The sequence below is a fragment of the Sinocyclocheilus grahami genome, unplaced genomic scaffold (assembly GCF_001515645.1).
Source record: "Sinocyclocheilus grahami isolate Dianchi unplaced genomic scaffold, SAMN03320097.WGS_v1.1 scaffold1192.1, whole genome shotgun sequence".
Lineage (NCBI taxonomy): Eukaryota > Metazoa > Chordata > Actinopteri > Cypriniformes > Cyprinidae > Sinocyclocheilus > Sinocyclocheilus grahami.
In genome coordinates, this window is record NW_015506371.1 from 128,719 (window position 1) to 141,989 (window position 13,271).

The following is a 13,271-nucleotide window of genomic DNA, read 5'->3' on the forward strand; positions in this document are numbered from 1 at the left end:
AATATCTTCATGGAACACGATCTTTACTTAACATCCTAATGATTTTTTGGCATAAAAGAAAAATTGATAATTTTGACCCATACAATGCTACTTATGACTGGTTTTGTGGTCCAGAGTCACATTTGATGTTTGAAACAAACATTATGAAAGAGTGCTTTAAAGCTCAAATTTAAAAGTCTCAAATTACCTTTAAAAAAAGAACTCTTTACCAACGATGTTTAAATGTTGGAAATCATCGTTTATAAGATCATCTACAGTGGCAAAACTTTTATATGATTCCAGTTTTTACATTTTCTTACGGCCTATATACATTATCTTAAACTATGCCTATTTTTTAATTTTAGAATGCCATATTCATTTTGAATTGGAATCATTTCCATTAATTCTGTTTATCAGTAGGCCATCAACATGCAAAAATAAACACAGCACGGGAAAAGTGTTTACATTAAAGTATATAGCCTTGTGCTATATTCGACAGACTCTTAATTTTCACAATATGGTATAAACGTAGTGGTCTTTTTTATTTCAACGTAAAAGAAAAACCACGTGGTGCGCCGTGTTTGAGCGTTCTACGCATCCGGCGTCCAGCAGCATATCTGCGCATGCGTGCGAGCGCGCACTGTGTGTGTGTGTGCGTGCTAAGCTGGAGAGGAATCTCGAGAAAACACTACGATTGGAAGGAATGTTAAACCAATTGGAAGTTACTTAAGTATTTTATAATTTAGAACTACATAGGGTCATATATATTAATATATTCGCTAAAATGTCAAGAAAGAACAGCATAGGACCAGGTAAGATTGCGCCGCTTTTTCGTGTCGTCTACCAAAACTTCGCCAGCTCGCCAAACACATGTAGCTCTAATAACAATAGCGAAGACGTGTCGCTTAACAAGATCTGCGTGGAGGTTGTGAAAGGACGCAGAAGTTGTGAAATAATTCGCCATTTCTTATATTCACGCCGTCTTGTGAATCTAGTATATTTTGGTGTTTTTTTTAATTACAAAATGTATTAGTATACGAAAGATGAGCCATGCTTTGATGACATATGCAGGATTAAACCACGCAATTCACTCTTTGTGTGTCTGTATCAATGTAAGGCCTGCCCTGTTCAAACTTTTCAAATATTTTTGCCCATGACTCTTTTAGAGTACTTCCGGCTGCGCGATAATGAGCGCCTCATGCGGACTCACGTAAGTCATTGCGTTTCTGTGGATGCATTTATCAGACCTGTATCAGCATTGTGTTAGTTCATCTGGTGTGTGTGTGTGTGTGTGTTTCAGTCTAATTTCCATTTTCTTTGTTGTCTTTTTTTTTTTTTTTTTTAGGAGACCATGGTCGATTTTTTAAAAGAGTGTGTTGGTTTCATTTTAATTTCCATTTTCTTTGTTTTCTTTTTTTTTTTTTTTTAGGAGACCATGGTCGATTTTATAAAAGAGAGACCTGCAAACCGCAATATCTTAGATGCCTTAAGTTTTGGTTATGGGTTTGGTAAGACTTGTCTTTATTTCACTTGCACACGCCTCAGTAGTCATCCACGGGGACTTAAATAACCTTAGAGCAGATTTGGAATTATTTGTAGTTGGAATCATTTTAAACTACTCCTGATATAGTGCTTATTCTAGTGCTTTAAAGTTTTACGTGAGCTTAAACTCAGTTTGATTCAGCAACACATTGAAATATTCAAGTCTAACAGGTTGCATGATTTTTGAACTTCTTTTCTTTGGATAGTGGAGTTCCTATGCTATTAATAAAGTTCTTCTAAATCAATTTCCGTTATTTTAAAGGATTTGTTAAATCAAAAATGAAAATTGGCTGAAAATGTGTTTCTTCAGAATAGATTGACAAATTTAGAGTTATTGCTTGCTCTCAATTGGGTCCTCTGCAGTGAATGAGTGACGTCAGATGAGAGCTCAAAAAGCTGATAACAACATCACAAGTGACACACGACTCCAGTCCATCAATTAATGTCTTGTGAAGAGAAAAGCTGTGTGTTTGTAATCAACAAATCCATCATTAAAACATTTTTAACTTTGTTTCTGGCTAAAATAAGAGTCCTCTATCCATAATATTGCTTTCTCCTGTGAAAAAGTCATCTCGTCTGAATTTGGAGAGAAATAAGCACAGATCAAGCACTATTTACAAGCAAAAACAGTTTTGGAGAAATATGTTGGTGGATTTTGATGTGAGCGTATATTATATTTTTAGAAATACAGTTTGGCGCCCGATATAAGAAAACTGAGATTGGCACATGAACTGAGAAAACTAAGTAAATTGTTGTTAATCATTGGATATGTACCAGGCTCTCTATTGTATGAGGATATTAGTCTACATAAATTATTTTAGTATTTTTTATATATATATATATATATATATTGCCTTCAGAACTGCCTTAATTTTTCGTGGCATAGATTCATTTGGAGAAATATGTTGGTGGATTTTGATGTGAGCGTATATTATATTTTTAGAAATGCAGTTTGGCGCCCGATATAAGAAAACTGAGATTGGCACATGAACTGAGAAAACTAAGTAAATTGTTGTTAATCATTGGACATGTACCAGGCTCTCTATTGTATGAGGATATTAGTCTACATAAATTATTTTAGTATTTTTTTTTTATATATATAGATATAGATATAGATATATATATATATATATAGATATAGATATATTGCCTTCAGAACTGCCTTAATTTTTCGTGGCATAGATTCAACAAGGTGTTGGAAACATTCCTCAGAGATTTTGGTCCATATTAACATGATAGCATCACGCAGTTGCTGCAGATTTGTCGGCTGCACATCCATGATGCGTTTCTCCCGTTCCACCACATCCCAAAGGTGCTCTATTGGATTGAGATCTGGTGACTGTGGAGAGTAAATTAGAGTAAAGTGAACTCATTGTCATGTTCAAGAAACCAGTCTGAGAGGATTTGAGCTTTGTGACATGGTGCATTATCCTGCTGGAAGTAGCCATCAGAAGATGGGTACACTGTAGTCATAAAGGGATGGACATGGTCAGCAACAATACTCGGGCAGGCTGTGGCGTTTAAACTATGCTCAATTGGTACTAAGGGGCCCAAAGTATGCCAAGAAAATATCCCCCACACCATTACACCACCACCACCAGCCTGAACCGTTGAGACAAGGCAGGATGGATCCATGCTTTCATGTTCTTTACGCCAAATTCTGACCCTACCATCTGAATGTCGCAGCAGAAATCGAGACTCATCAGACCAGGCAACGTTTTTCCAATCTTCTATTGTCCAATTTTGGTGAGCCTGTACGAATTGTAGCCTCCGTTTCCTGTTCTTAGCTGACAGGAGCGGCACCCGGTGTGGTCTTCTGCTGCTGTAGCCCATCTGCTTCAGGGTTTGACGTGTTGTGCGTTCAGAGATGGTATTCTGCGTACCTTGGTTGTAACGAGTGGTTATTTGAGTTACTGTTGCCTTTCGATCATCTCTTAACCAGTCTGCCCATTCTCCTCTGACATCTGACATCAAGGCATTTTTGTCCACACAACTGCCGCTCACTGGATATTTTCTCTTTTTCGGACCATTCTCTGTAAACCCTAGAGATGGTTGTGCGTGAAAAACCCAGTAGATCAGCAGTTTTTGAAATACTCAGACCAGCCCGTCTGGCACCAACAACCATTCCACGTTCAAAGTCACTTAAATCCCCTTTCTTCCCCATTCTGATGCTCGGTTTGAACTTCAAGTCGTCTTCACATCTAGATGCTGTGTTCTCTTTAAAGAACACATTTAAAGATAAACTAACTGTAAGTGCACTACCATTAAAAAGAAATCAACAGGATAGGGAAATATTTGTTTCGACAGTTTGGGGATGAGCCAAAAAAGAAAAGGAGGAGATCACTTGTGATTGAGTTCATTGGTTATGAACTGTATAAGAGAAGAGCTACATTTGAGATTATTAGAGGCTCTGCAGGCATCTCAGCTTTGTTGTCTTGACCAATAAAGTCAGATTTTTGGCATACGGAACTCTTTAATTTAAGATTTAAGATATTCTACAGCAGGAGTACAGTAGGGGATGGACTTATTTTTTAATGGAGGAAGCCTTATGTATTTGTTTCTTACAAACGTAGCTTTTCTGTTCACAAGATGTTAATTGATGGGCTACAGTTGTGTGGATTATTGGGATGTTTTTATCAGCTGTCATTCTGATGGCATCCATTCACTGCAAAGGATCCACTGGTGAGCAAATTATGTAATGCTAAATTACTTCAAATCAAAGACACAAACTCATCTACATTTTGGATGGACTAAGGGTTAGTAGATTTTCAGCAATTTTTCTATTTCTAGGTGAACTACTTCAAGGTAAAAGAATAATAACTGGATCACAATATAATATTTGCAGTTAAGTTTTTGTGATATTTATGCAAATTGTTTTTGTATTAAAGTTCCAGAATTGGACCGCTTTGCAGCTCCGTTTACTGGGTATGAAGGTTCATCTGATGAGGATTATTACGATTATGATGATGATGATGATGATGACGACGACGACGACAAGTATGCCATCCGTACAAACAATAGATACTGTGGCTTTTCTCACCAGCTTTGTTGTCTTGACCAATAAAGTCAGATTTTTGGCATACGGAACTCTTTAACTTAAGATTTAAGATATTCTACAGCAAGAGTACAGTAGGGGATGGACTTATTTTTTAATGGAGGAAGCCTTATGGATTATAGACTCAATGTATTTGTTTCTTACAAACATGTAGCTTTTCTGTTCACAAGATGTTAATTGATGGGCTACAGTTGTGTGGATTATTGGGATGTTTTTATCAGCTGTCATTCTGATGGCATCCATTCACTGCAAAGGATCCACTGGTGAGCAAATTATGTAATACTAAATTACTTCAAATCAAAGACACAAACTCATCTACATTTTGGATGGACTAAGGGTTAGTAGATTTTCAGCAATTTTTCTATTTCTAGGTGAACTACTTCAAGGTAAAAGAATAATAACTGGATCACAATATAATATTTGCAGTTAAGTTTTTGTGATATTTATGCAAATTGTTTTTGTATTAAAGTTCCAGAATTGGACCGCTTTGCAGCTCCGTTTACTGGGTATGAAGGTTCATCTGATGAGGATTATTACGATTATGATGATGACGACGACGACGACAAGTATGCCATCCGTACAAACAATAGATACTGTGGCTTTTCTCACAACTTCCTTGAAAGAGGTCTGCCAAAACCATCCAAACACATATCAGCTGAGGTTTGTGTCAAACACTTGTAATTCGATCATTATTTTGTTCTATAAGATTTTTTTTACAATTATTTTGTGACTTTATTTTAGGAAGCAGAAAGAAATGCAAAAGAGCTAGTGCGACGACAAGTATGCCATCCGTACAAACAATAGATACTGTGGCTTTTCTCACAACTTCCTTGAAAGAGGTCTGCCAAAACCATCCAAACACATATCAGCTGAGGTTTGTGTCAAACACCTGTAATTCGATCATTATTTTGTTCTATAAGATTTTTTTTACAATTATTATGTGACTTTATTTTAGGAAGCAGAAAGAAATGCAAAAGAGCTAGTGGATGAAGAAGAAAAACTTAAGAAAAAGGCAGAGAAGAAAAAACAGAAAAAGATGGTGAGGCATACATGAAAGTCTTTTTATCTGAAAAACAAGTATGAAAATTAAGCTATATTTTTCTGAACTATAATAGAGACAGAAGGAGAGACGTCGGCTGGAAAAATTAGAGAATGAGAATGCAGATAAAGAAAAAAATAAACCGGTGAGGAAAAAAAAGTATTGTTTGTAACCGCTATGTTAGATGGTTTAAGTATTAGTCAAAACGATGCTGTGTTGACATGCATCAAACCTCTATCGTTTTGTGCTTGTCTCACTGAAATGAGACAGACTTTATTTGATCTTGGTGGAGTCTTAATGTTTTTGTTTCTTTCTTTGGTTTAAGGTACAAGTTGACCCTGGACCAGAAAAGACTAAACATGCCGATAAAGATGAAAATGAAAATAAAGTTAAAAACAAAAGATGTTCATCTGTGCCTCCTGGTCCTCAGCGCCCCTCAGCACCTGTGCAGAGCAGTGATAGCAGTAATGAAGATGACGAAGACGATAAAGAGGAAGACTCAACTATGGATCCAGAGGTGAGCTTGTGTCTGCAATATGACCCTTAATGTCCATTGTCATTCACAAAATTGCTTTCTAGATAAAGAGCTGTTCTCTGAGTGGGAGATGCTGAATTTCATGACTTTATTATGCGTGTCTTAGGAGCTTGACATGAATAGCTGCTTTGTGTCAAACGCAGCCGCTATCGCCAAACGCAAACTGGAACAAAACCCCAAAAATGACAAGAAACATGCTCAAGCAAACTCAAGAAAACAGTGTGGGTCTGAGGAGAAAGACACCCTGCCACAAAAACAGGTTGGTAGAGTGACTCATTACTTTCTTGATATGAGACACTGGGTGTGCAGAAATCAGCTGTCGTACTGCCTAGCGGTTCAGTTTTGTCATGTTTAATGATCTAGAGCACATTCAAATTAGCTTTGGAGACAACCAGGTGAATATATAATAACTACAGTGCTTGCGTCCTAGTGGAAATAAAATTATTTTTCAATTGAAACAGAACAATTTATAAATCTTTAATCCATTTCAGCTATTATTTCTAATGTTATGCTCAACCGCCAAATTGTTTACACAGGATCATTAGGCAACAAAGGTTTTTTTTGTTGTTAATAGATTTATAGGTTATAAAAATATGGATGTAGGCATGATGCATTGTTCTTGGCATGCTTTCTTATAAGACTGACCTTTAACGATTACTGAAATAAGTTATTAATGGAACAAGTTAATAGCCATTATTATATTAAAGTGGGTAGTTGAAGGTAGTTAATAATCAGTCTAAATATGCATGCAATATAATTAGATAAAAATAAATAAATCAGAATTGATTGATAGGCAATGAAAATTGCAGAGGGTGAACCAGAGAAATCAGAAATGCCAAAAAGAAGGAAGAGGAGGAAAACGCCTACAATGAGATTGTTTTAAACTGTATAAAAGTTAGATGGTCAAATGTTCTGCAGGCATCTCTGCTTTGTTGTAGGTAGTCTTATCTCTATTTAAAAAAAATCAGGGAGTCAGGAAGTTCCAGATGCCAAAATCGGACTTTATTGGTCAAGACAACAAAGTATGCTACAGTTAAAAACAAGCCAGAAGATTATTGAAAAAAGTTGTGGTGGGAGTATTGAGGAAATTCCAAAAAGAAACGTGAGGAAAGCACCTGCAGTGCGATCACTGGCTAAGAACTGTATGAAAGTGAGAGTTTCAAGTGTGATTGTAGGATATTCTACAGGCATTTTGGGTTTGCTGTCTGGATAAACTGAATTTTGGCACCAACTTCTTGCCTTGAGAGAGATGTTTTGGAAAAGAGTGAAGATTTACTACAACACCTCTTTCTTCTCAAAGTTATTTTTTAACACCGTGTGTGTGTGCGCACAGCAAGCAGCCAGGTTTTGATTATGAAAATAAAGTTGAATAAAATTATTATTTGTTCATTTTTTGATGAATTTACAACTTCTGACATGTATATTAAAACAATTGTCAACAATGCAGAAAATTCCTGTACTCATGGAACTTTGCCTTGCGAGTTAGCCTTTTTATTGAAGTTATATCAGCAGTCATGTGCTAGGCGGCCAAATGGAGGCATGTGTCAGTAAACAAGATATTCACACATTCAGTTTGGATTGGAAACTTTCTATTCATCAAACAGTGAATTGTTTCCACAATAAGATGTGCAATAGTTTTCCACATTGACAGTAATATGAAATGTTTCTTTGGCATTTAGCATTTATTTCTGAAGGATCATGTGACACTGAAGACTGGAGTTATGGTTGCTGAAAATTCAGCTTTGCCATCACTTGAATAAATCACTTTTTTAATAGTCAAATAGAAAACTTTATTTTAAACTGTATTAATATTTCACAATAGTATTGTTTTACAGTATTTTTGATCAAATAAATGCAGCTTGGTGAGCATAAGAGACAACTTTTAAAATCATTTGAACAGCAGTGTAATATATTCTTTCTTATAGAAGTATCTTTAATATAACCATGAGCCATTTTGTGGAATCAACAATTTCTTGCCATACTCTTTTATTTCCATAACATTTAAATTCTTTCATTCCTGTAGATTGATAACAAGGAGGAGCAGAAGTCAGAGGAGACAGTCAATGCAAATTACTTTATTACAAGAAGCGTGGAGCTGGCAGGTTCGTGAGTGGCGTTTTTTTTTTAATTTAGTCATGAAATGTCTTCCTAATTCCATCTTTTCTTCTATAGTTATAGGTAACGAGTATGCCGCCTCGGGACACCTGGAAATGGCTGTGAAATATTTTACAGATGCTATAAAACATAACCCGAAAGAGTATAAGTAAGAGTCAATGTTGACTGTTTTAATCACAACATAACTTCTGAATAAACTAGTTAGAGCAAGGCTTTGTATAGGTTGCACATTAATGTTTGTCTGTGGTACAGGTTATTTGGGAATCGTTCTTACTGCTATGAAAAGATGCTGCAGTATGAGAAAGCTTTAAATGATGCTGATATTGCTCTTTCTATGAACCCCAAATGGATTAAAGGGCTTTACAGAAAAGGCAAAGCGCTTGTTGGGCTGAAGGTATTACTACAGTCTTTTGCCAGTGTCATCCATCATTTAGAGTACAGACTCATCCACAAATGCCCCACTGCTATTTTATTCTCACGCAATCCTGTTTCCCATTCTGTCAGAGATACTATGAAGCCAGACTTACATATAATGAAGTGTTAAAACTGGACAGCACGTGCAAGGACGCAGCTGAGGAGATGATGAGGGTGCAGCTCATGCAGCTTATGGTGAGAGGTGGAGAGTACCGAGTGGTTGTATTAGTGCTGATGCTGCTTGAATATTGCCAGCAGCTGCATACTGGGTTTATGTTGTCCATTTGTTGCAAATTACCAGAATGGTAATGTTGAAATATGCTTGTTTCATCAACAGGAAATGGGATTCACTAAAGAGCAGAGTTCAAATGCCCTTATTCTTCATGGAACTGTAGAAAAAGCCTTAGAAAGTCTCTCTGGGCTGTCGGGTATGATAATACATGTACATATCAAGGGCAGAAATTATCATTTTGGGGCCATTAAGATTAAGATATTTGCCCCCTGGAAGTGAATTCCTGGGGTGTTTTAAACTTTGTAAGGCCATTGTAAAAATTGCCCTTATTCAGTGTTTTTATTTTAATTTTTTTAAAGTCACATTTTTTTTAATGCATTTAATATGCAAGCTTAAAATCAGAATTGTGATACATAAACTGATGTATCATTTTTATACTGATCTAAACATCTCTGATTGACCATCACATTAATGCACTCAACAGTTTTGTGTGACTGGTTTTAATGCTGCGTAAAAATAAATTTTGATCAGTGTGAGCAGATATAAATGTGATTCCACAATCAACACTTTTTATTCATTTTCACTTTAATCGTGAGCGTGATAAACGTTTTGATTTAAATGTGCAGGGGCATGTTTTGCCCCCATATCTTGATTGTTCCTTCCTAGTCTCTAGTTGTTGTTGTTTTCCATTAAGGTTGCATTTAGCTACCTCTCATTCTGTGCAGGTCTAAACCCTATCCTAGTGCCCAGAGAACGCGAGTTAATGTCTGTAGACCAAAACGCACAACCTCCAGCTAAATTCCCCCTCAGACCTCTTCCTCAGAATCAGCCTCGACCCAGTATGCCAATCGCTGCTCCTGTTCATCATCATCCTCCGTAAGACACACATATACAGGCATTTGTGATACAACCTTCACCTCAAAATCGCCTGAATCTGGATGTCTTTCATCCCTAAGCAGAGAGCTATTTCCAATCTGGGTTGGAGATCTGGTGCCTTCTATAACAGGGCCAAAGCTTTATGACTTATTCAGATCGTAAGTGACCTTATTTGTTCTGCAAACATCTTTTGGCCAGTAAAATGCTTTATTCAGCATTGATGTGATGGAGCACATTTTAAGTTATATTAATTTATCTTTATCAAACAGTGTTGGGCATGTCCATGGTGTAAGAGTGTTACAAATGAGACGCTGTGCATTTGTTAACTACACCACGAAGGAGGACTGTGAGAAAGCCATAAAGCATTTCCATGTGAGTATGTTTGCTCTGTTGCTTTGTTCAGTGGAATGTAGGATATATGCGGATGTCTATATAGCTGCTTATAATATGTAACCCTTCTCAAGTGATCTCAGTGGTTGGGGTTTTGACCCATGTTTCTGGTTAAATGAAGATCTCCGATGAGGGGAAAAACAACAGTCTGTATGCTTGTTTTTGTGATTTGCAGGGTTATGCCATTGATGGGACGACTTTAGTGGTGCGTTATCCAGATAGGATTCACACACGTCTTGGAGTGTCCAGAGATGCATCTACAGAGTTCTCAGGGAAGAATGGGTGAGTGTGAACACAGTTTCTGCATTCTGTTGTTTATATGTTGCACATGAGCACGTATCACTGTGTTTAGGTTAGAAATCCAACATTTGATTTGAGCTATATGATCAGAATGAACTACTTTAACTTAATGGAATAGTTCACCCAAAAATGAAAATTTTCTGAAAACGTACTTTCCCTCAGGCCATCCAAGATGTAGATGTTTGTTTCTTCATGGGAGCAGATTTGAAGAAATTTAGCATTACATCAGTTTTCTCACCAGTGGATCCTCTTCAGTGAATGGGTGCCATCAGAATGATAGTCCAAATAGCAGATAAAAACATCACAATAATCCACAAGTAATCCAAATGACTCCAGTGGAAATGCTCTATATACTGCTAATGTACTCACATTCACATAAAGTAGAGTCTTTAGTAGAAACTAGAGACTTTACGCCACTGTGGATTGTGATGCTTTTAATCAGCTGTTTGAACTCTCATTCTGACGGCACCCATTCACTCCATTGGTGACATAATGCTACATTTCTTCAAATCTGTTCAGACAAACTCCATCTTGGACGAGCTGAGGATGAGAATTTTTTAGCAAATTAAAATTTTGGGTGAACTATTACTTAAGTGAAATAGATGTGGAGTAATATTATAACAATTTTATTGTGTAGCTTAATATTTTGTTTTAATGGTAAATTATCATTTTTTTGTCCTTGCTTTTTTTCTTTAGCAAACAGCCTGATGAATGTTATTTTTGGAGGACAAATGGCTGCATTAAGAATGATCGCTGCAGTTACAAGCATATACCAGAAAACAAGGGCATTGACCGAAATAAAGCCAAATCACACCCCTGATTCCCAGCACACAGACAGGGATTTTACCATCTCAATCACTGTAATTAGTTGGATACAGTACAAATTTCACATGCATAAAACAGCAGCTTGGGGCTTTGGTGTTTGTTTGGTCATTCTTCTGACTATTTTCTAATTTCTGTTTGAAAATAGTCTTAATATCAGTCTGTACACAAGTTGAAGAGAGTTTTGATTTTGGACAACAGGTATGATGGCTGCATTTTAATAAACCTTTTTTTTTTTTTTTTGTCCCACAGAATAATACATTCCTTTTTACTAAGTCAGTTATTGTTTTTAGTTTTTCAAGACAGTTACTTGAAGGTTTATACTTAAGGCTGTCAAAAGTTTATTTCGTGAATGGTCATTGCAGATTTTTTTTGTTTTTTTAAGCTATTGGAAAGAATATTTGCCTTCTGGCACTATCTGAGGAATTTTAAACCACAAGTATTGTTACATTGAGAAGTTTTATTTAGAATTATCTGCAGGTTTTAACCTGCTTCTGCAAAAGCTGAAATGTCACAAGTTAAAAAGAATTTAATCTGTCAATACTCCTGATGTCCTGTGCTACTTCTGCTGTAGAGATGATCTGCAGTAGACCATATCATACCATTTTGATATGGAAAAAAGTAAATTTTTGTTGTAATTTGATATACCTGTAAAGCAATGCAAAAAGACTCTTACAATAAAAGGTGCCCTGAAAAATCGGGAAAATCTTTTTTTTTTTATTATTATTATTTTGTTTATTTAACATGTTAATTAATATTCTTGTTTTTCATTCCAGTGCAATCACAAACAATTCAAATTAGTGGTTGCAATACCAAATAAAATTGGTTTTGACAGCCGATGCCGATATCTTGGAAAGCACGATGGCCGATATAATTTTATTTATTTTAATATTTAAGACATTTGAAATCATTTGAAAATGGATTTAAAAATGTGTAAAATAAACTTGCTTATACTTTAAATGACAGTGTTTTTCACAAAAACATTTTTTTTTAATAAAAATATTATTAAAAAGTAAACCCTAACCAACACTCAGTATTCTGGGAAGTTTGTGTGCATTGGGAATCACATTTTATTTTCAAATAAAGCCAAGGTAACACTCATTTTACATACAGCACACAGTGAAAATTACATGAATATGACATTGGGCAAAAGCACGAAGCGCAGCATAATTTGAAATCACGTGTTTAAAGTTTGTCGATCGCGCATCTCGGAGAAGCTGAACTCTCCTCCTGTCCGTATTCAGTTCACACGGACCGACCATCACACAGAGAACACGCAATCATGCAGGATACAAATGCACACTTCTTAAGGTCTCACAGCTGGATTCGACTAAGTTTGCAAGGTTTTTGAAATTAGATGTTCATTAGTCATTTAAACATTTGTTTAAATGATATAAATGGGTATTTGCTGAATGCTGACGGCAAACGAGAAAGTATTATGTTTGCCTTTCTATTACTAACAATATAAAAGCAATCGTTATACTCTCTTGTATACATTTTAATTCCTTTGTTTAACAGTTCTATCTGATTATTAGACAGACTTCTGTCCGTGGACAGGACTGTTAACGATGACAGCGTACAAGAGGGAGAATGTGAGCACTGTGCCTTTCTCAGTGCCCTCAAAATAAAAGTCCCACCACGAACGCATCGGCCAAACAGAAAGACTTATCGGCCAATGCCGATATTTGAAAAATGCCAAATATCGGCCGATATATCGGTCGACCACGAATTAAAATGTTCTCATAAATGTTCTCAAGATAAAACTAAAATAATAAAAGCCATTCACATGCTGTTAAATACAGATTAATAGTATTTTACAATAGATGTACCTTTTACATTTTTCACAGCCTTATGTGATTTATTAAAAGATGAATTTTCGGCATTCATGAATTTGCCATTAACAATTACGAAGTTTACAAAACTGTCAGTGGTTATAGTCTTCATGCCGTAATAACGGATAATTTCTTTACCA

General features: G+C 36.0%; 1 protein-coding gene across 1 annotated transcript; it reads left to right on the forward strand.

Annotated features, from left to right (window-relative positions):
* Positions 1–560: 560 nt before the first annotated feature.
* Positions 561–11,996, forward strand: LOC107567855 (tetratricopeptide repeat protein 31). Its single transcript, XM_016253625.1, has 18 exons — positions 561–791; positions 1,146–1,189; positions 1,409–1,487; positions 5,046–5,236; positions 5,532–5,615; positions 5,692–5,760; positions 5,941–6,132; positions 6,257–6,409; positions 8,174–8,252; positions 8,323–8,413; positions 8,518–8,659; positions 8,770–8,874; positions 9,017–9,107; positions 9,637–9,787; positions 9,871–9,945; positions 10,057–10,159; positions 10,353–10,459; positions 11,174–11,996. The coding sequence occupies exons 1-18, from the start codon at positions 764–766 to the stop codon at positions 11,295–11,297; spliced, it is 1,908 nt and encodes a 635-aa protein (XP_016109111.1). The 5' UTR covers positions 561–763; the 3' UTR covers positions 11,298–11,996.
* Positions 11,997–13,271: the final 1,275 nt, after the last annotated feature.